This window comes from Mizuhopecten yessoensis, unplaced genomic scaffold (assembly GCF_002113885.1).
Source record: "Mizuhopecten yessoensis strain PY_sf001 unplaced genomic scaffold, ASM211388v2 scaffold716297, whole genome shotgun sequence".
NCBI classification, from domain to species: Eukaryota; Metazoa; Mollusca; class Bivalvia; order Pectinida; family Pectinidae; genus Mizuhopecten; species Mizuhopecten yessoensis.
The window spans coordinates 506,185-529,661 of NW_018480046.1; the positions used below are offsets into that span (position 1 = coordinate 506,185).

General features: G+C 34.3%; 2 protein-coding genes across 4 annotated transcripts in view; one reads left to right on the forward strand and one right to left on the reverse strand.

Annotated features, from left to right (window-relative positions):
* Window positions 1-7,256: 7,256 nt before the first annotated feature.
* LOC110442772 (zeta-sarcoglycan-like) lies at window positions 7,257-22,017 on the reverse strand. Of its 3 annotated transcripts, none has more exons than XM_021486540.1 (8): window positions 21,988-22,017; window positions 19,823-20,012; window positions 13,308-13,412; window positions 12,712-12,799; window positions 11,539-11,658; window positions 11,040-11,112; window positions 10,119-10,242; window positions 7,257-9,158 (listed from the first exon to the last, which is right to left on the reverse strand). In XM_021486540.1, exons 2-8 carry the CDS (start codon window positions 20,003-20,005, stop codon window positions 8,988-8,990), a joined length of 864 nt encoding a protein of 287 aa, XP_021342215.1. In that variant the 5' UTR covers window positions 20,006-20,012; window positions 21,988-22,017; the 3' UTR covers window positions 7,257-8,987. The 3 variants fall into 3 exon arrangements, with proteins under 3 accessions (XP_021342215.1, XP_021342212.1, XP_021342214.1); XM_021486537.1 differs by lacking the exon at window positions 21,988-22,017 and adding an exon at window positions 20,497-20,639; XM_021486539.1 differs by lacking the exon at window positions 21,988-22,017 and adding an exon at window positions 20,334-20,490.
* The window catches only part of LOC110442771 (tumor suppressor candidate 3-like), a 30,338-nt gene continuing 27,620 nt past the window's right edge, over window positions 20,760-23,477 (forward strand). The window contains exon 1 of the mRNA XM_021486536.1: window positions 20,760-20,864. Coding sequence (XP_021342211.1) covers window positions 20,778-20,864 — 87 coding nt within the window. The 5' untranslated portion in view covers window positions 20,760-20,777. The remainder of the gene's footprint in view (window positions 20,865-23,477) is intronic.

Below are 23,477 nucleotides of genomic sequence, written 5' to 3' on the forward strand. Positions count from 1 at the left end.
TTACTGGGCCCAACATCAATTAACACCTTCCTCAAGGCTTCAATTAGAACAGGCGCTACACAAATATTGATCCAAGCATTCTTTTCTCCTGTTTCCCACCAATAGATCAAAGATAAAGGTTCAAGTTTGAAAAGGCAGACAAACTCGTTACAAGAAACCTGGCGACATTTTTTGTAAATTTATAAGATTACCAGGTATACATATTTCCTTTTATATGCCTTATATATCATTATATATATACACTGCCTGGAATATTGTTTATGTCAAAATTGGTGTGGTACTGACACCTTATCTATTGTAGAAAGATTTAGGTTACTACATGTATACTACACAAAGCACATTAAAATGTATTATCTATTATCACTGATGGACTGACATCACACAAACAAACTGTGGTTAATTTCTGAGGAAAACCGTATCACACATATTGGCAACATATGGCACCTAGAATACCGAGATATTGATTGGCATACCTAGTTAGCAGCTGAAGGAAATATAATGTCACGGAGACCAAACATTACAAAAATACATTTCCCCATGCTCCAAAGCTGGTAGAACTGGGGACATATGGAGATTTTATAGTAAATTGTATATCGGCTTGTCTCTGTTATTTTCTCATTATCCAGGTCATTTTAAACTTTTATACACCCAGACCATTAGTCATTTGGAGTTACAGTTACCTGTAAGCTTGTTAATATGAAACACTTCTCTATAAATCTGCCCACTTATATAGAAGAGTTATAACATTGTAGCATGTTTATACATACTGAACAAGTATTGCAGTTAATAGATGAAAATTCAGTGTTTTTTTTCATTTGTAAGGTTTAATTAGAATATTGTAAGGATGTAGTTCATTTTTTATCTTCTGAAAATTATGCACGTAATTGAAATTGAAATAAGACAATTTAATTTAATGCTAAAAGCAACTTCTGTCTTACATATTTATATATGACATAAAAACCTATTTTATGAAGCCTTTGACCCAATATACATGACTAATTGTAATTTCTAATTATTTCACATAAATCTATTGTCTGATGACTGGTCTATAGGCAATGACATATCAAACTAATGTAGCAAACTCTAAAAAAACCACTCCATGATAATTATCATTTGACATTTCACATAGCACCTATTTTATATGGACCGAGGTAGTTACACAATATGAAAAATAAAATATTCTAGTAAATCTGGTAAAATGTGCTGAATAAAACCGCTTCTAAACATATTGTAATAAGGCATCTGATGGTAAAATTCATGTTTTTTTAAAAATGAATGCATTAAAATGAATTATTATAATTATACAGTATTTAAATACATTAATAAACACATATCTTCCAATTTGTACCAAAAAGTACATTTAAACTTTGCAACACAAACTACTTTTTTCTGTCTTGTGTTCTTAGACATGTAATTCATGTAAAAGCATTGTTTCCAACAAATTTTCATAAAAAGTTGCTTCACCGGCTGTTAACAGGATGTTTGGATAGCCATGTAGACTTTAATATATATATAAAACAGTATACTGTTCTGTGCCCTGAACAAGACTTCCACAAACATTGTAGCATTTTACCTAGTAATAAGAATGGGTAGCAGCATACCAAAAAATACTATAAAGACTGACTGATGGCCATCAGAAGTGAGTCATAGACAGTCAGCCGTTCACACAGTGGAAACTGGCCATCAGAAGGGAGTCATAGACAGTCGGCCGTTCACACAGTGGAAACTGGCCATCAGGAGGGAGTCATAGACAGTCAGCTGTTCACACAGTGGACCCTGGGTTAGCCTTAGTAATATGGGCCACTAGGCTTGGATTTATATGCATAAGTATATATATAAGTTGGGTTTTATTTCTTCGTATCAAATGTCATGTAATATGAGTGTAAGCCTATATGTTTCCTGTATAAAAGTGATGTGGAGGATCCTACCACACTGCCTGTGCATGTCACTACAGTTTACCGTCGGTTTTCTGCCTACACACCTTTCATGTTGATAAAGAGGATTAAATTATATTATCAGTAACGCCAACCTGACAAAGACGTACATAAATCTTTGTTCCCAGATCAAGTAACATCCCTAACACACTAATTTAAAAGAATCAATACTCCCTACAGGTTAGTGTGAAAACTTGATGAAACAGTATATATAGGTTAGAACATTACTGGTATTTCACAGTAACACACAATCTGTTACGGACACTGCTTACAATTTGGCAGTGTCCTTTATAACAGCACTTGTGACTCGCAGGCCCTGCTTGTGTGACACATCTCTGGAGATTTCCCCAATATAAGACTTCCTTTGTGCCGGTTTATCTGTACCATATTTATCGTATGATAAGCCCAGGGACCAATACATAAACTCTAACTAAAAGTAGGGAAAGGGCTTTTTGCAGGAAAAGGAAATACCATTTGTTTGTATTACTACTATTGTATCTACTGAACTCTATTTGACACGGGTGGGTTTATTACCATACATCTTATTGCCAGATAACTATCGTATTATAATACTGTTCTCAGTTGAATGAGTGGAGGATTCACGTACAGGATTCAATAAATGACAACTTCATAATCAGTATCTGTTGAACTTGGGACAAAACATACACTTTTGGCACAGTTATAACATATTATAACACAATATAAGGCACTTGTCTTCCGATTTCTCCGAGACGTTTCTATTGATATATATAAGTGAGGAGTACTGAGGCAAAATACATCCAGTATCAAATCTGTATCCGTGATTCCCATGTTAAAGTGTCCAGGAATCCAGCTTATCTTACCCTTCACCAAAACACATGATAAACAAATTAAAGAGAAAATACTTCGTTAAAAATCTTCAGAGGTGGACCGTTCTTTCTGGTATTACCCTGTATCTTAGTGATCAACTTACCATTGATGACTTTCTGAACTTAGACACACTGCAATTATCAATCATCTTTTGTAGCTTTCTGCATTAATTTTCTCTTTATGTTCAGTTGTGGGTATATAGAAGATTGCACAATACATTGCCCTATAGTATTTAACAAAACCAGGGAAAAAACCATACAGTTGTGTAGTCCTAAACCAACTTCAGATCTACAGTGGTGGTATAAGGGTACGGTCAAACTTAAACAGTATACAACACAATAATCCAGAATAATCAGTAATCTAACAGTGAAAAAAATGATATGATCACCTTGTCCAATAATATCCTTAATCCAAAGTATATAAAATCTTCAATATCAACAAAGTTATTTCATATTCTGCTACTAACAATTAACATTCAATGACCATTTCTCTGTTACCATTTTTCGGTGAATCATGTGATCATTTAAATTTTCCCACTATATATGTATTCCTGTATGTACACAGTCTGACAGTATCCATGTTATGTCGTATATATATAGCTGTTTACAGAATATCCTCTTACACATGCATTCCTGATATATGTATTATTATATCACCACAGCCTACAGTCACCAAAGGAACATGTCATTGCTTACCTCCCCTTACCGAGACATATTCCTAATCTTGCTACTAAATTTTAACAAATTTTATTCAGTTTTTTAACCCAATAAACGTATGAAATGGAAAATCAACCGGTAAATATTTTATCAGAAATTTTACACATCATTTCAAGATTTGAATAGAAGGATTGCACACAAGTAACTTCAATGTCACCGTTATGTATTTAATTAAAAGCGACGAAAAACATGTTGTCCAACAAAAACTGATGTGGATAACAAAAAATTAAAACCCCTCTATTACAAGTACAAGAGGTTGTTCATATGTAGATAATGGACACTGGATTTGTTTGCTATATAATTATTCTGAAATAGTAAACTTTAAAATCATCCCTATACATTCTATATCAACAAGGTAAGTAAATGAAAACTGGAGAAACAGACAAAAAGAGAGCCACAGCACTAATCTTTGACCACATGAATCAATGTTGCCTTTTAACTATGGATACAGTTAGGGCTATTTTCTTTACATATGTATAACTAAATTACATTTTAAAAGGAAAAAATGTCTCTGCAGATCTATGGTAAATCAGAATAAAGGACATGTAGATTTATAAATTATATAACCCTCTGTAAATGAATAGTGAACTCATTTAGCCATCTAAGATCAATGGTAAAGTAGATTTATATACCAAAATAACCTTTGTTGATTATTGGTACAATAGATTCAATCAGCATCTACAGATAATAGTAATATATAATTAATTTGGCTATTTCCCAAATGGTAGACTTAAAAAAAAAAAAATTGACAACACAAAACCATTTTGGCACAGTATTTATAATTTAAACTTCTTATTGGTTCAAGTTTCTCAGCAATGAAATTACGGCGTTATGTTGTGTTTTGTGACAAATTAATCCGTTTTTATCAGCAATCAATTAATAATCCCTTTAGTACATAAACCACTTTGGGGATTACCTTTGATAGTTATACTTTGTTATACATACAAAGTATAAAAAAAATTAAAGCATGTATATTTGTTTGTATGCAGAAAAAGAAAGAACACTAAAAAACAATTGATCAATGAAGTACATTCTAACAAGGTGAAAATAGACAAAAGTAGACTGACTGTAGACATTATCAAGTCGGGACAGTATGTATACGTGATATGGCAGTATTGATTCCGGTAACAAGTAAATCTTTGGTCATATAAATACAGACATTATATACAAATAACACAAACATCAAAAGCAATGAAAGGACTAGATCTAAATATATATACAGTGTAAATATATACATGGCATTACAAACAATACAAGTTTTCTTTTACAAAATATAATATCATTCAGGGTTTTGTTTTTATACTTAATCTAGAACCAATCTAATAGTTTGTAACATACACATTAGGTACTTGAAGATTGATTCTGTACCAGATATTTGGTAGGAAAGAATCTGATAGCTTTGCAGCCAAAATAATTTTCCTCTATTTAAAGACCTTTTCATTTTTACTGCTAGTTCAAAGGATTGGTCTGCAAAAATACTTCCATATATAAAGTACATGGCTATAGGGTTTGGTATCATGATTTATAATATATCACCCTCTTATAGTAGTTCTTAACCAGTATAAAATAATGCATCCATTTCCTGATATATCTCTGTGGTAAAATATCAACTACATTTGTCATAATATCAAGGCGGTAATCTTTGAGCTTCGCTTGCCAAATTTCATAGACCACAAAAAATTAAAGGTTGAATAACATGCTTGAAGTATTCTTCGTAACTTTGATATTACCTGGTAATAGAGGCTACCATACATTGGAATAGTTGGGATAAGGATATACTTGGTAAAGCCTCTGTTCTGACCTGAGTTCTACACGCTCAGGTAGAATATGCAAATCCCACATACTGTTACCGCCCCCCCACCTCGTATCCCAAATTAATTTTTTAGTTAAACGAGGGCAATGCAGATGCAACAATAAGTATAGATCCATTTCAGATAATGTAAGTATACCAAAACCAAGACTTTATCTGGAGAATAGATTTACTTCAAATTAAAAGTATCAAGCACAACCATCAGGGCAACCTTGTGCCATTATTCTGATGTTCTTGAAGTGGTATAAGTTTCCGGTGGCAAGATTTTCATAGTCTGTCAGACAACATTTTGACAGCACATTTTAATGTCCTCATAATACAATTGTAGTAAAGGTCATGTATATCGTACCTAATTATGTAGATGTGAGAGAAATATATCTCTATATAGATACCAAGTATATCGTACCTAATCATGTACAGGTGAGAGAAATATATCTCTATAGGGATACCAAGTATATCGTACCTAATTATGTAGAGGTGAGAGAAATATATCTCTATAAAGATACCAAGTGTATCGTACCTAATCATGTACAGGTGAGAGAAATATATCTCTATATAGATACCAAGTATATCGTACCTAATCATGTAGAGGTGAGAGAAATATATCTCTATATAGATACCAAGTATATCGTACCTAATCATGTAGAGGTGAGAGAAATATATCTCTATATAGATACCAAGTATATCGTACCTAATCATGTAGAGGTGAGAGAAATATATCTCTATATAGATACCAAGTATATCGTACCTAATCATGTAGAGGTGAGAGAAATATATCTCTATATAGATACCAAGTATATCGTACCTAATCATGTAGAGGTGAGAGAAATATATCTCTATATAGATACCAAGTATATCGTACCTAATCATGTAGAGGTGAGAGAAATATATCTCTATATAGATACCAAGTATATCGTACCTAATCATGTAGAGGTGAGAGAAATATATCTCTATATAGATACCAAGTATATCGTACCTAATCATGTAGAGGTGAGAGAAATATATCTCTATATAGATACCAAGTATATCGTACCTAATCATGTAGAGGTGAGAGAAATATATCTCTATATAGATACCAAGTATATCGTACCTAATCATGTAGAGGTGAGAGAAATATATCTCTATATAGATACCAAGTATATCGTACCTAATCATGTAGAGGTGAGAGAAATATATCTCTATATAGATACCAAGTATATCGTACCTAATCATGTAGAGGTGAGAGAAATATATCTCTATAGAGATACCAAGTATATCGTACCTAATTATGTAGAGGTGAGAGAAATATATCTCTATAGAGATACCAAGTATATCGTACCTAATTATGTAGAGGTGAGAGAAATATATCTCTATAGAGATACCAAGTATATCGTACCTAATTATGTAGAGGTGAGAGAAATATATCTCTATAGAGATACCAAGTATATCGTACCTAATTATGTAGAGGTGAGAGAAATATATCTCTATAGAGATACCAAGTATATCGTACCTAATTATGTAGAGGTGAGAGAAATATATCTCTATAGAGATACCAAGTATATCGTACCTAATTATGTAGAGGTGAGAGAAATATATCTCTATAGAGATACCAAGTATATCGTACCTAATTATGTAGAGGTGAGAGAAATATATCTCTATAGAGATACCAAGTATATCGTACCTAATTATGTAGAGGTGAGAGAAATATATCTCTATAGAGATACCAAGTATATCGTACCTAATTATGTAGAGGTGAGAGAAATATATCTCTATAGAGATACCAAGTATATCGTACCTAATTATGTAGAGGTGAGAGAAATATATCTCTATAGAGATACCAAGTATATCGTACCTAATTATGTAGAGGTGAGAGAAATATATCTCTATATAGATACTATGTTTTCTCAATCTATGATAATAGATGTGGCAAACAATTTCTTCTGCAGATGTTAAACATAATCTTACTATAATTTACAGGGCCTATTTTTACAGAATCATGATTGAGGTGTATAAATAGTCATATTCAATTGTTTTCAATGAATCTATTTTTCTTAGAAAAGGCAGTTCCATAATGCTGCAGCATAAAGTTACAATATGTTTTCAATAGCAAAATGAAAAAAAATACTTCATAAACTAAATGATTTTCCCCTCCAGATCTTGTTTTGTTAACGTCCTACAGGGATGACACAAACCTAGTCTAAACTATTTCACTAACTAAAAAAAAGATGGAATGATTCTTTGCTAATCTATAATATCTTAAATACAATATTGAAAAGTATTGAATCGTTTAATGTTATGAAAGAATATTTAGAAATGGCACATTTTTATAAAACATACTGCTAATATTGAAATTTCTTATACATACTGTAAAATATTACCCATTTATGTCAAGCAAAGATTTCTGTTCCTCTTACTGGCCTTACTGAATATGTAGTACGGTTATCGATACAATAACCTAGACTGAATATAGATACTACTTGACATATGTACCCTAAAACAACATTATCAAGTACCCTAATACAACATTATCATGTACCCTTATACAACATTATAACAAATATCTGGTAAAAAATATACTCTCAGTGGTTAAAATCCTTTTTGAAATACTGCGATCCTTGGTCTTTTAGAAGGTGGTGAAGTGAAAAATGCTTCGTCTGCTAGGGAGTAGTGCAGAAATCACAACTATACATTGTCATGATACTAAAGCTGCTGTACAGCTCTGTTAATTAACTCTTTCACCACTGTAGACCATAACAGACTCATCCATATCAATGCATGGTAGAGTACACTAAAGTTACATAGGGGTGAAAGGGTTTGGAATACTGTATATAAAAAATTTAAGATTTTATGCACTGTGTAGTATTTTCAATCCTCATAAACCCCCCCACAGAATTTCGGATTGTATGCTGAAAGATAATATTAGAAATTAAAAGGGGCCATGGAAATTAACTTGTCGTATTAGTATTCCTGGTTTTTATTTCAGTATTACATGTATAATAAATCTATTAAAATATTGACTGATTTTCAAACTCCATCAAAATAAGGTTAGTCCTAAACAAATATTATACGGACAAAGCACATATTAGAAACATAATGATTCAAAAATAATCCTGGAGACAAATAAACTTGCACTTAACTTGACTTAAATCTTTGTCACAACAAATGTAGGAGAAGTATTCATGTTAACAGAGGACGATTATAATAAGTAATTCACTTTGAATATTCATAAATATTAAATGAGTTGCATTTCATTTTAAAATGGATCACTTTGGACATAACTGATTGCACCTAACCTTGATTTACTAAATCATATATTTCCCGATAAATAATGCTGAAGATTTCCTTACAATGATTTTATTAATATCAAAATCTTTATTTTTAGGAGGTTTAACTTGTAGTATAGATTGACTTAACTGAGATTCTGTGCGTTATTAATATTTATGACACAGTGACCTGTCAGTCAATATCACAGAACAACAATAAAACATTTAAGACTGCGTTACGAATCAACCAGCTGTGACCTATATTCTTCTCAAGGTAGGTACCGAGATATTACAACGGTCATTTACCTAGAAAGCAAACAACAAAACTATTTTTACTTTAAAGTCGTTTGATAAGCTATGCTTTATCTCCCTCAAAGTTGTAAATGGCCACTGACCGAAACGTATCTTCACTGTGATGGTCAGTGTTGAGTGGTCACTACTGACAAATGGTGTCTGTGGCCTGGCAGTCATCGCTGGGGTCTGACAGATACAGACGACCACTCATACACATACAAAGCTGGTAGACTTTGCCAGTGTATGGTCTCCCCACCGCGGGTATACTCACTTTAGTACTCTTTAGGTACAGGTCACGTGACTGTACGTAGATCTGAAATTACAAGTACAGGCCATTATTTAAAACAGATTTCACATATATTAGAGTCATATTAAACAAAAAAATAATTCCTGAATATTTACAGCCAAGTTTTGTGAATAAGCCCTTCCGTTGATTTATACAGCTATCCTCATGACTAGTCCTTTATGTCTGGCACATATACAATATGGCTAAGAGATCAAAGTGCTACTCATAAATTCTATCTTACCAGGTAATATCTTAAACAGATAGAGGCTGTGTTCAGACAACCAAATAGAACGATATATATATGAAAGTTCATAATTTTCAAATGCTATCACCTGACCAACCAAAGAAAAAGTTGTTTCAGTGAAACAAACAAAGGAAAAGTTGTGTCTCAGTGAGGTTCGTAGGAATGAAATGATATTTTTACTTTTACCATGCGAGTATGAACAGTGGCTAACACACATAATCCATGAAGCACATTTTTAATATTCATAGCCATTTACACATTAGGAGGCCATCAGATGACGCATTGAATAGTCTATAATGTCAGTCAAAATATGGATATTATTATATGGATTATATAAATATTCATCTGGCTACAAAGTCATACCTGGTAATAAACCCTACTATATCTAATACAGTTCAGCAGAAATGCCAATAAATGTTATTTCAGTGTCCTGTTATAAGCCTATCACTCTACTTTGAGTTAGATATTATGTGTTGGTCTCCTGGGCTTTTTTTGAGGAAAATATAGTAGTGAATAAGGTTAATTAGCATAGGAAAGTGAAAATAAATTTGCTTGATACTGACTCAAGAAGATAATAATTACAGGACTGAGGTTTCTATTAAGAGACTACAAATGTAATATGAAACTCCATCTGTATTATGTGTTTGTTAATACCTACGACTATTAACTGACTTCCAGCATGGCCTATTTACTAAATAATTTCTTAACTATATGACCTGTCAATGACATGGTCAACTACTTACCGAGTTATCTGTTGATTCTAACAGGATATCGTCTGAGCTCTTGATCAGCACATTTCCAGCAGGTGCCTTCAGATTAATACCCGTCTCTCCGTGTATTCGTATTGAGGTTCCTAGAGACTCAATCCTGTGTTATACACATTTATACAGCATTCATACAATGATAGAAAGTCATCTTCTATTCTGTTAATGCTACGAATTCAGTTCAGTTAGTTCCAACCAAAAAAAGTAAATAAATGAAAAATTGAAACAGTTTATCATTGATTTAGAAATTTAGCAAATAAGTATGGCTCACATTTAATTTGGTTTCTTTGAGGTTGTTAATGAAATAGCAAACTGATTCTTCACACTTGTTAAATTATTTCATCGTATCACCCAGCCTTTCTGGGAAAATCTTTTATTTCATTTTTGTTTAAATAAAATGAAAACCTTTTCATTCAAGACTAATGATAAAACAAGTTCAAATGCTGCTTTCTTGAACTTTTAATAGTTGATGCCCTGTACTTATAATACTATTAATATATATATACATTCTGAATACTAATCTGATGTTTTGTTGACAATCTCAAACCTGAGAAACCAAATTAAGAAGAAAGACTAGCTAAGAAATTTGTTCTTTTATTCTAAATTGCAAGATCACTAAAATAAAAAAACATGTGACAATAAATATGACAGGAAGTTCTACGGGAGTATGTCACGAGATGTTTTTTTTAACATATGGTTTCAGGGTTATACGATTCTTCTAGACTGATGCCTTGAGCTAATGGATTTAATGTTTATAGAGCTACGGAAAAGTTTTTATTTTTATTATGAAAATATAGGTTGTGCTAGTAGAACTAATCTAAATATGATATTATACATCTCTGGGTTTTTTATTGTGTAGTAACAGAAACAAATGGAAAATGACCATATATAGGATCTTACTTGAGTGGATCTGAGGGAGGACTCCTCAAGGTAGGTGTGGCTACAGATCCCTCAAACACTAGCTTGGAGGATCCTGGAACACAACAACAGAAACAAAACTCTCTATGTTAACTACACAATTATACATCTATAATTCTTGAATTACACTAACAGATTGTATACTACAAAGATAAGTAGTTCACAAATACCATCACCCATACAGCAACACCACCCAATAGTGGAGTCTATCAAATGATACATGCAGCATTTTTAATGACTATTTTCACACATCACTCTTCAGTTCTGTTTTTTAAACTGGCTTGAGTTTTAATAATAATAATTTTGACCAATACTCTAGACCTTCTCTGGATTAAAATCTGGCATGCATTTAAGGGGCATTGAAAAAATCTCTTTACAACATTATTTTCAAAATAAATCGACAAAACTGACACTTAATTGTGAAAGCATACTGTGAATCACTATAACTACAATAAGTTTTTTCACTGTGGTTTCAATATACCTGTATATCTAACTTCGTCTACCTCCATGCTGACTTCTCTATCGTTGACCTTGAATTGTGTGTTTCCATTATGATCCTTGACTTCAAAACTGTCACACTGTGCCTCCAAAGTTCTGTTGCCTGTAAAATGCATCATTGTGACTTGCTATGAGTATGGTTTTAGTGACCTACTATTGTGGTTCCATCAGTTTGGTTTCAGTCAGTTACTATCAGTATGAATTTGACCATAAACATCAAAACCTAACTAAGACTTTTCACTTCATAACCACTGGAAACAAGTCATCCTTGCTCCTATCAGTTTCTAATATTATTTTGATTAGGTACTCCAGCATTAGAAAACAAGTTCAGCCTCCCGCAGTTCAACCCTCCAGTAACCCAAACTAGCAGGTACATGCATGCTTACTATGTCAATTTGATGATCATCTACATTGTATATACAGTATGTATATGTTTATAGACCTGTTTAGGTTATAGGGGTGACTATTGCGTGTATTTTTCACTATTGCAATACTATTACTATTGGGGAAAACACTATTGCGATAGTTCAATTATTGTGGTACACTATCACGGTAGTATTGCAATAGTATTGGATACTTCAGTTACCCAAGTTCTTTCTGTTATTCTTTGTTGGTTCGTTGGTATAAGGTAATATTTGTCTTAAAAATGTAAGTTAGTCGCCATGCTGTCTGCTGGCGTGTTTATCAGACGATCCCACAACACTGAGTATAGAGTTTACCGTAACAGTTATGCAACTAAAATGCACATATGACTGGGACTTATATCAGATTCTGATAGTGACTATCGCGCTGGACTCCTTGTGTTAGTGCAGTCGAGTGCGTCTTAATTACACCACTAATAGGTGACCATCAATATTACGTTATTAGTGATGATATTCATACCCTACCTATGAGGATGGTCAGAAGGCAAAGCGCTAGTGCACTCTGTGTACAAAGACTTTGAGCATTTGAACTTTGTGTCCATGACCAGACATGAAAATATATGAGGATATATATGCTAAACCATAAGGGCTTTCTCTGGTTACTTCAGTTTCCTCCCATATTGAACCCAATATTGTACACTTCTGTCATGGCCAACAATAGTGATTAACTTATATAATTAAAAATTTATTTGTTAATTGTTGTGAAATATTTTTTTGCATTTAAAATATCTTACCTAACGCCATAGTGCTCATTACATTGTTATCATCATCCCTGGCATGCATGATAATGCCCCGACTAGATTCAACGAACAGAGGTTTGTCCTGTAAACAAAACAAACAGATTCAGACTCTACATACACACATACATGAACAAACACCAAACCCAAATGAATTGAAATACGTAAATTTTCATAGACTGCAAAAAAGGCTAGATAATGACTGAATTTTTTCCATAAATTTTCAAAATGTTGACAAATTCAGCAAATTTTTATGAAAAGCTATGATATTAAGGAATACTTCCGGTTCATTTTATTCTAATTTAAAAGTCATGGATTTTCATTCGTACCAATTATTATTTTTTAACTGAAATGATCAATCATCAGAAAGTCTAAAGAAAATTGAGAATTGTTTTTGTAAAGTACTATCAGGCATTACCCTATTTTTTGATGAGACACCTTTATAAATATTATTAGAAAACAATATTTGGGGGAAACAGTACTACATTATACCAGGTTGTGCATTTTTAATCAAAACATACAAAATGAGTTCAAATTTTAAAAGTTTAATCAGAGTAAATATACATGATTCTCCATGATTTCTTTTTTATTACCTGAAGTTGTGCCTGTATGTTTGATGTGTATAGAGATTTTACAAACTCCGCTTCACCCTCCATTAAGATGCCATCTTCTGTTATTCTCATCTTTCCCATACCGTCCTGAATTGATAAAGTGAATCATTCATATTTTAATCTGCAATATCATGCCAGCTTTAAGTTTTCTGAGCTTTCCTTCAATATATATATAATTATAGTACATATGTCCTTAGACATGTATAAATGAAGAGACGATTTCTTGATGATTTTTTATTTTTTGGCATACATCTACATTTGTGAAAGTTAAAATTTAGCATGAGATCAAGGCTTGTGAAATCGAAGTACACTCTTCCAGGTTCTGTATACTTGTATGTGTAGACTACACACGTAAGTGAAGTGGATAAGTATTGCAGTAAACATCCCAGACTGAACATTTTAACAAGAGGAAGACTATACTATATAATCAAGCACACACAGAAAGACATTTTAGAATAAAAGCTACAACGTTAACTAGTACACACACCTGACCTGTACTCTGTAAACTGACCAGTACTCTGTAAACTGACCAGTACTCTGTAAACTGACCTGTACTCTGTAAACTGACCAGTACTCTGTAAACTGACCATGTAAACTGACCAGTACTCTGTAAACTGACCAGTACTCTGTAAACTGACCTGTACTCTGTAAACTGACCTGTACTCTGTAAACTGACCAGAACTCTGTAAACTGACCTGTACTCTGTAAACTGACCAGTACTCTGTAAACTGACCATGTAAACTGACCAGTACTCTGTAAACTGACCAGTACTCTGTAAACTCACCTGTATCCTGTAAAGATTGTGATTTACCTTTTCTACCACATCATCCACATGTAAGAATTTATACATACATGCCATAACTTTCCAATACAAAATAGTGAGATCAGTGATTTGTTTTAGTGAAGTTTGGTAAAAAATAGTGAGATTTGTTCTCTGAATTAGTGTTAAAATAGAAATAATACTGCATATAGTTTTCTCTCTTTTGTGTTGTTCTGAAGCCTTGAATTACTATGTTGTAACCAAATTTTAGTAAATTGGAGATTTACTGATATTTTAAAGATTTTAGGAGGTTTAAACGTGACATAAAGTCTGGATATTGCTATCAATATTCAAAAGTAAATATATCACAATACATGTACTCCTATCAAAGACAAAAAATAATTATATTAAAGGAAGTGAAACTTCAAGTGGGAAGCAAATGTTAACCCAGGTTAGAAAAAAATACTGGTATGTCGAATAAAGGGCCTGTTTCCAGTAATGTTAATTCTCCATAGGAGCCTGCCCCCGTATATTTTCTTATCTAGCTCAACTACTGTTTTTTTCTTTTCCGAAGAATAATTTTACACCTTTCCGACACCCAGATTTCATAATTTCAGTGAAAATGTATTTTTATAAAGTTGTCAATTTCAGCATCAAAGACATAAGTTCGTAAATAAAAGAAGGTTATCTCGAAATTGTAATTCGCAACATAGTATAAATTTCTTTTGATAAATATTTCCAAAACATCGTGTTTATTCATAAAACATAAAAAAAAATATTCTCGGATGAAAATGCACTTGCAGAGACACAATTATGAAGAAAAATGCCATAAAATTGCAATTTTCTCCCGTTATATAGTTTTGGATGCAAATTTCCATCAGAAAATCGGATAGAGCTTTACTTGTTTCATATGTGTACCAAAAATCAGCTAATTCCATGTGGTGGAACGTTCTCATATCGCCGCCTGAATGTGGTTGTAAATTGAAAGAAAAGGGGAAATGAGTAACAACCTTGTCTGAAACCCTATTATATAGCTTATTATATACAAACTTTTATATTGAATATCAGAGCGGATATTTTCATGACAGTTTTATGATGTGTAACGACTAAATAAACAGTATCGATATAAAGATTTACACTGAGGACACCCTGATACATGAATACTGTTCTATCTCAAGTTGTCCTCTTCTGAATTTTCTGATCGTGTGGCCTTGTACATTTATCCGTATCTTCTTGTCTTTGTCTATACGTTTACGGAATCATTGACTCGACGCTAGCTATTCTTGTCTCACTTTCCTTGTTTTATTGTCCCATCTCCAAAGCGTTGTGGCTCTGTCAGGGTTGGGACCCTGACTTGTCTCACTTTCTTTGTGCCTGCCGACCACGCCACATCGAATAGATAGATTATCCATATGAAATACTTTATTTTGTTCTAAGTAATCAATCAATTCTGCGCTTCTTGGAGGTATTGAATGTGATTTATTATATTGTCTTGTTATTTTGTGTAATTAGTTGTTCGTTATTTATCACACATTTTCGCATAATTGTACCAAACTACTAAGTATTAGCTGTTTACAGCAATCATCGGTGGCTTGCTATTTTGTTACTTTATCGACGCTTCATAAACCAATCGTTATTGTTTCAAGATGGAGGGTAAATGTGTTGGAGAAGGGTGTCAAGTATACTTCAAGAAACGTAGTGGCAATAAGAACAGAAGTGCACGCAATGTAAATAGTCCACAATATAAATGGCTCCTAGATACGCTGGTGCAACAAGGATTGATGTCAGCAAAGGAACAAGCACTTATTTGCCAGAAGTGCTACATGAAGTATCTTCGGAACAAAAATCAGCCTGAACCTGAACCCGAGCAGAACCAGGAAATAGAGGAAGAAGACGACTCCCCGTCCCATATCCTGCCGTTGCTGACCCTTCATGATCTTTTGAATGGATCATCTTCACACAAAAAATGCTGTCTCTGTCTTGTTACCTTTGCAAGAAATGGAACAAAATCATCAGTCTTACCAAAACGTGCAAGACATCACCTGATCTATTCACACAAACTGTGGTGTCCCACCTCATCCCGCGTCTGCTCCATTCACCTTATTGGTAACGACTTAGATCCGTCTACAGAGGTTGTCCTTGATGGTAGAGGTTCCTTGGAATCTCAGTTACCATCAAAATCGTCCGAAATCATTAATGACCTCCTAGAGGTGTCGCACGTCCTTTCACAGAACCAGTCTGCGTTTACAATAAGCTTTTCTTCTCTTGATGACTCGGCATGCATGGCCTGGACAGGTTGGTCCAAAGATCAGTTCCTCGAAATCCACTCGCACTGTTCCCCATATCTTTCATCTGGTATATATACCAAGACTACACACGATGCTCTATTACTGTTCTGGGTAAAACTGAAAACCGACATTTCCTGGAGTCAGTGTTCTTCTCTTTTTGGAATTTCCAAGTCAAGTGTGTCCAAAACTTTCCACTCCATAGTACAGGCATTAGACACATCGATAGTCCCACAATTTCTAGGTCCGGATCACTTGACAAGAGAACAGTTGCTCGGGCACAATACTGTCTTTTCAGAAGCATTTTTTGGAGATAAAGCCACTGCCATATTAGATGGCACCTATATTTATATCCAGAAAAGCTCCGACCACAAGCTCCAGAGAATGTCCTACTGTGGCCAGAAGAAGAGAAACTATCTCAAATTCATGAGCATCGCCTTACCAGATGGCTACATTCTGGACACAGTAGGACCATTCACTGGCAGCGAAAATGATGCTACAATTACAAAAAAAGTCATGGACAAGCTAGTTACTTGGCTACAACCAGACGACAACGTTGTCGTTGACCGAGGTTTTAGAGATGTCCTACCAGTTCTCGAAGCCTCTGGCCTCAATGCTAGCATGCCGTCATACCTGAAACCCGGTCAAAGTCAACATTCTGACGTCCAAGCAAATCTTGACAGAACTATCACCAAATCGAGGTGGATTGTGGAATCCTATCATGGTCGTCTGAAACACTGGACGTTCTTCCGAACGCAATTGGTGTCTAACAGCTTTATCAATGTCATCGAGGCTTTGCTTCGAACCGTCACAGCCTGTCTGAATGGTATTAGAGGACCGATCTACCAGAGATCTCCAGAGAGAGATGCCAAAGATAGGCTAATGGCTGAACGTATGAAGGACCGTTTGACAACACCGAATGGTTTAGCTCAGAGAGTCAAGACAGATCCGGATCTATCTAGACGGGCAAGGTCCGAGTTTGTCAAGATGGATGCATCTTCCGTACTGTTTCCCCGTCTCGATCTTGATTACTTGAGAACCATTACGTGTGGAACGTATCAGATATCTCTGGCTCCTGGTTACATCGCCGAACATTTAAGTGATGACGGAGACTATGAGGTGTGGCTTTACCAGCACTCCCCAGACCTTCTCCGATGTCAAATACATTCTCGACACAAAAGCCAAACGAAATATAACGTTTGGATACGGTTCACCGTTTCACCCGATGTTGAGGCCCCAATAAAGGACTACTACTGCCAGTGCCCAGTTGGAGAGAGAACGATGGGAATGTGTGCGCACATCTCCAGTATCTTGTACTACCTTGGGTATTACAGGACGCTGGAAAACCCTCGACCATTACAACCACAGGTAAAGAAATTCCGACAAAACTTGAAATAGTTTTCCATGCGGCAACGGAGTGCATATGTCGAAAGTATGTTTGGGGCTCGATATGAAAGATCCCCGTTACCATGTGACTAACCAAACTTATAAATATAGGTATTATACAATCGCCCGTAGCTATGAACACTCCCGTAAATGCGAAAACCAACCAAAATCATAAGGAACACGTTTTGTTTGTTGTTCTGTCTATTTGTCAGCCAATGTCTTCAACCACGGGGACTTGTGAAGTAGCCATCTTGGATTTTTTTTATGAAAAAGTGTTTCTCTCACTTTTTTTCATATCTGTGTACATATTCTCAACATACCGAGCAAATACTCTCGTTTTTTTGTTAATTATCTAAAGAAAGTCGAAAATCGGCAATTCAACCATAGGCTAATTCAACCCAACATTTGAAAATGTTCCACCACTTACATTTTGATGATTTTTCCTCTCATCAATAGCATATTACGTACTGTTTAATAGGATAAAAATTGGTTTGCATCCAACGCCCATAAAAGGGTGTATTCTCTAAAAAACACAGTTTTTGTGTCTAAAATGTTATCATCGAAAATGGCATTTTTGAGATTGTTTCTTCCATAAAACAGCCAAATGGCGCGATGGAAACATGATTTTTTGTCACAATCATGCCATGAATGTATTCTTTACGGTGACCATCATTTGATTAGATTTTCATTAATATTTTACATAACATGCACATTTTATCAACACTTAGACAGCTTCTGAAAGGTACAACTTTGAGGAGCCATAAAAAACAAACCAAGTGACCTAAATCTTTATACTTTATAGATTTGTGACCACAACGGCATGGGCAATGCACCACCAACAGGAAATTGGAATCAGAGAAGGGGCCGTTTTGGAAACCGGCCCTTTGCTCGCTTGTGTTAATGTTATTTTTTATTAACACTTAATCCCATCCCAAAGACGAGATAATAGATTCCAGATTCAATGTCAGTTTCCGGTTTGCATTGTTTAGTCACGACTTACATTCCCGTTTCGGTTAACCATGTTATCGATTGTTATATTAACAGCTCTTGTGTGGCTGTTTAATGTTTATACCCACTGTCAACATAGTTTGAGTGCAGGACAGGCAAGCATTCTATATCATAGCATAGTACATAATAACATATAAACGTCTAGTTACATACAAATATTTCAGTGTTCAACGTATATAAAATGTCACTATAGCAAACAGAAGACAAAGCTTATAGAATAGAGACACTATAGTACTTTCGTTAATTTTATAACAAATAAGCTTACACTTTTAAAAAAATGTGAATATTGCTTTCATTTTATGATGGTTTGGGCTTGTATAAATATGTTTCCCTTATTTTGACTGAAGTATCGTTATGACAAGTATATTAGTAATGTTAAAGGACCCCATTGGAAATAAATGGCACTCACCACTCCTATTATGCGACCTATTTATATCTACCTTCATCTGCTAAAAGTTGTCTGTCTCATTTTATAGTACATGTAATATCTGCCTTTTTTTACAGTGTATCAGACTTTTTTGTAGATTTTTATACTCTGTGATATATGTCAAGGATTGAATTAAGAAAACTTTTATTATGATAGATCTTTTATAATACAAAATACTCTTTTTTATTTACAAGCTGCATTGTGATCTTAATTATATGTTTTATTCTAAATTGTGATATCTTGTTATAACACTTTACCTGAATAAATATTATTATTATTATCATTAATGAAACTCGTCCCCAATACCAGTATTACAGAGTGGGCATATTCTGTCCTGTCTATGAATTACCGCTAAATTACCAGATCGGCTGGCCCAATCCATTCACAACTTTCACAACTATATGCTGATAATTGGCCTGGCCAATTAATTACTAATTTAAGTAGCTGACCTGTGACTTTCGACCTATAAGAGAATTTTTTCTGAAGCAAATTTCATGAGTCTCATGCTCAAATCTTTAGATATGACGTGTATGATGTATAATTCATAAGGAGTGGAAACAAAGGAGGGGCTACATTTAACCAGGAAATATGAATTTGAATTAAACAAATTGATAAAGTAGTAGGTTTATACCACTGAGAAGTTGAGCACTCGGAGGATCCATATTAGGAGTGCCAGGTTGATGACCGTCATGATCATGAGAAAGAGAATAAAGCTGTAGAGGCATCGCTTCCTCCACCCATAAATCCCAACAGGCTGGTGATACTCAGCTGGCTCCGACACAACTTCTCCATTTCCTAATTTGCCACGCCCCATGGCTTTCCTACAACATAATACAAATGTATTAGTTTAAATATCAACTACTGACAACAAAATTATGAAAAGGTTGTTTTTGTCACCATCCTGATAGGAACCCCTATAGCCAGAAGACATACGCAGCATTTACCCAATATTTACCAATCCATTAAAAATGGTCAAGCATACCCATTATCTACTATATACCAGGGAAGGCAAAGTAACAGGGCGCTTATAAGGGTTAGTGTGGTATTAATGTGTGGTGGCTGATAATGAGTTCAAGCTCTGAAATCGAACGCAAAAATAATACAAATGCTATACAAGAAGTTAAGACAAAAATACAAGCTACTGTAAATGATGTAAAAAGGTCAGAGTTGCAAACAGGAGTAGTCCTGCGCGAGTCGGAGAGTGAAGATCAAAACTTGAGAAACTTTATGGCAATGGCTCTCTTTCATCCTTGAAGCTACACGTTACAAGTAATATGCTTTTGATGAAAGTTCTACATAAATTACCCTGTGTATTTAAAATAACTTATCCAAATGTCCAGCTGATCAACGTTATGATATCTCCAACATCACAAGAAATCTCTAAAACTTTCCAAACTTGAGTTTCATTTCACTTTTCTTTCCTTCGGAACATTATTTGCTATCCAATGTTAGCGATGTGATCAATGAAGATGCCAAAGTAATGCCGAGCGAAACACCGTCGGTGCAAACAGTTTGTTAAAGGATCGCTCATTGGTTGATTACAAAATTAACCAATCAAATGATTTGTTGTTTACACGTCTAAAATAATGGCTGCCGACATGAAGCATCTGCTGTTTTCTGTTTCTATATTTGCCCTGATTTGCATTTGTTCGTCGTCTCTGAAGAAAAAGGAGGTAATTTATTTAACAAACACATTTTTCTAGGAGAATTTGATTTTCATATGCATACCATACGTTGTTGCTTTTGCATGTTGTACACTGTTGGTGACACCAGTCAAGGCACCGGTGAAATGTGGCAGTTAGCCTACCGGCCTGTGAAATGTGGCAGATCATTTCCTGCTTAGTAAATTTATTATTGTCAGCGTGAAAGTTTATCCTTGTATTAATTTTGTGTGTGCTTTATCCGTATTTAATTGTGTAGTGCATTGTCGGTAATAACATAACTTCATCATATTGTACTTGTTCAAAATATACAAACCTGTCAGTGATTTTGAGGGAATTACAGACGTTTCGCCCCAAAACTGTTTCGCCCGCGACTTATTAGCCCCAATTTTACTGTATTTCACATCGCTTCAATTCGACCCAAGCATGACAACCATAATGCCCCCAAATGTCTTTTTACCCCGAATCTATTTTACCAGTTTCAATTAAATATTAATGATTAGGTAACCTCAAGACTCATATTTTTTACTTTTATATTTGTTTTACCGTCATTACCGTTTATGTAATGTATTTTTTTTTAATATAAATAGTTTTGATGAGTTATCAGTTTGCATGTTGATGATAGAGATTGTCAGTCCATTTGTGAAAAGTAAATGATATGCCGAATAATGTGCCAATTGAGTTTCTGCCCTTTATTTTATATAAGCATTTTGGCTGGGCTTCATCAGTTGTGAAGCAAAACTACTGTTCTTCCCCTAAATATTTTGAGATATCAGTTATTTGTTAATGAAAATTTAAAATAACTCATGAGGAAATAGAAGTAGATACAAATATAAGTACACACTCTCTTTTGCAACTGTCACCGGTTGCTCAGTTTTAAGATCAAAACTCGGACAAGTTGTTTATGTATATCTCTTTCTTTACTCTAGCTCAGAGAAACCTACAATACAGGACAATACAATAAATACATTCACCCTCTCATATACATACAATAAATATTACAATAAATATTACACAACTTCCGCGCCGACCGAGGTACCGGACCTCTGAATAATGACTGCTATAAATATATTAATTCCAATAACTAAATGTTACAAACCCTCGATAGTCATTACATTAATACGGTTATACATACCGGGTATGATGTTCCTAGCATAGCCTGCTAATACATGCTGGCGGCAATGTATCTTTACGCCCTCTATATAGTCAATATATCAATGGCTCTATCAGTAAATCTGGAGTACAGATCCGTCTCTCATGAGTCGGATTGTAAGAATGACCACTGGGCAGTAAGAATTTACCCAGTAGCCAGAATAAAGTGGCAGGAATACAGGGTGCTTTATTCGTGCAAGAGGCAGGTCCAATGTCTACGTCGTAAGTACAATTCAGTCAGAATGTTGAAACGGAACATAACAACACAGGTACATGCATTCCGAACTGATGACTTCACATACACTGGTTACCAGACGGGACAACACACGTGTATACAGGCAGTTGACAGCACTCGTTTTATATATATATACACACACCATCTATTTATATATCATATTGTCTTTAGCTGAGGGGACTATTAGTTTTATATAATAGCTATATTTTCAGTTATAGTATATTAGTTCTATCTTCTTGTAATATGATGTATATGTACATGTACCTGTTCTGTTTCACTGTGTTTTGATAAAGGAGCGGATCGCTCTGAAAATTTGACAACCTAAACTTGTCCACACTGTTGAAATCACTTCTTTGCCCCATATATATCATATTATATATACTTACATACTCCCCTGCTGGGGGAAAATGTGTCCCACATTTGTTATTACTTTAAAATAACTAGGACTAAAAATCTTTTAAAGCGAAATTCAGTCCTTTTGCCTTGTCACAGCTGCATAAGTCTGAAATAAAACACATAACATTTTTTTTGTTTCTTATGGCACACGTGTATGAAATCTAATTATCTTATACATATATTTATATTATCTAAAATATACAAATACTATAGATATGGTAAGTAATCAATCTACGACACACACATTATGTCCCAAACATCAAACGAATTACAACATATCTTATTTTTTTAATGTTTGTCCTAAGAATATTACATAAAAGGTAAATATTTCACTTTAAAACTTGTCAAATAAGCGACTTTTATGGAAGGTATTTTTGGGGCGTTGTAGTTTTCTGGGCGAATCGTCTGACACCCATTTTGAGGTCTAGATTAGTAAGCAAGAAAATGCACATGATATTTACTATTTTGTGAAGTATGTCTTTTGTTGTCAAAAGTGTCAACTGTATGCTACCAGTAAAATGCTGTTTTAATCTCTGATCAAATTTACTGACGGCAGTATTTTATACAGTTTTAGAGGAAATAAAAACACTACATTTTATTTGAACATTTTTTCTTACCATAATTCCGTCTTTGCATATTGCAGAGTTATCTTCTCTTGAGAGCAGGTATTGATTTGTTTGTGAGAGTAATGTCATCAATTTTTGAGAAAACAACGTAATTTTCTCACACAAACCAATGACGTAACAATCAATACCTGCTCTCATCAAGAGAAGATAACTCTGCAATACGCAAAGACGGAATAGGAACTGTGATATATTTTTTTTCATGTAAGTGTTCTCCCC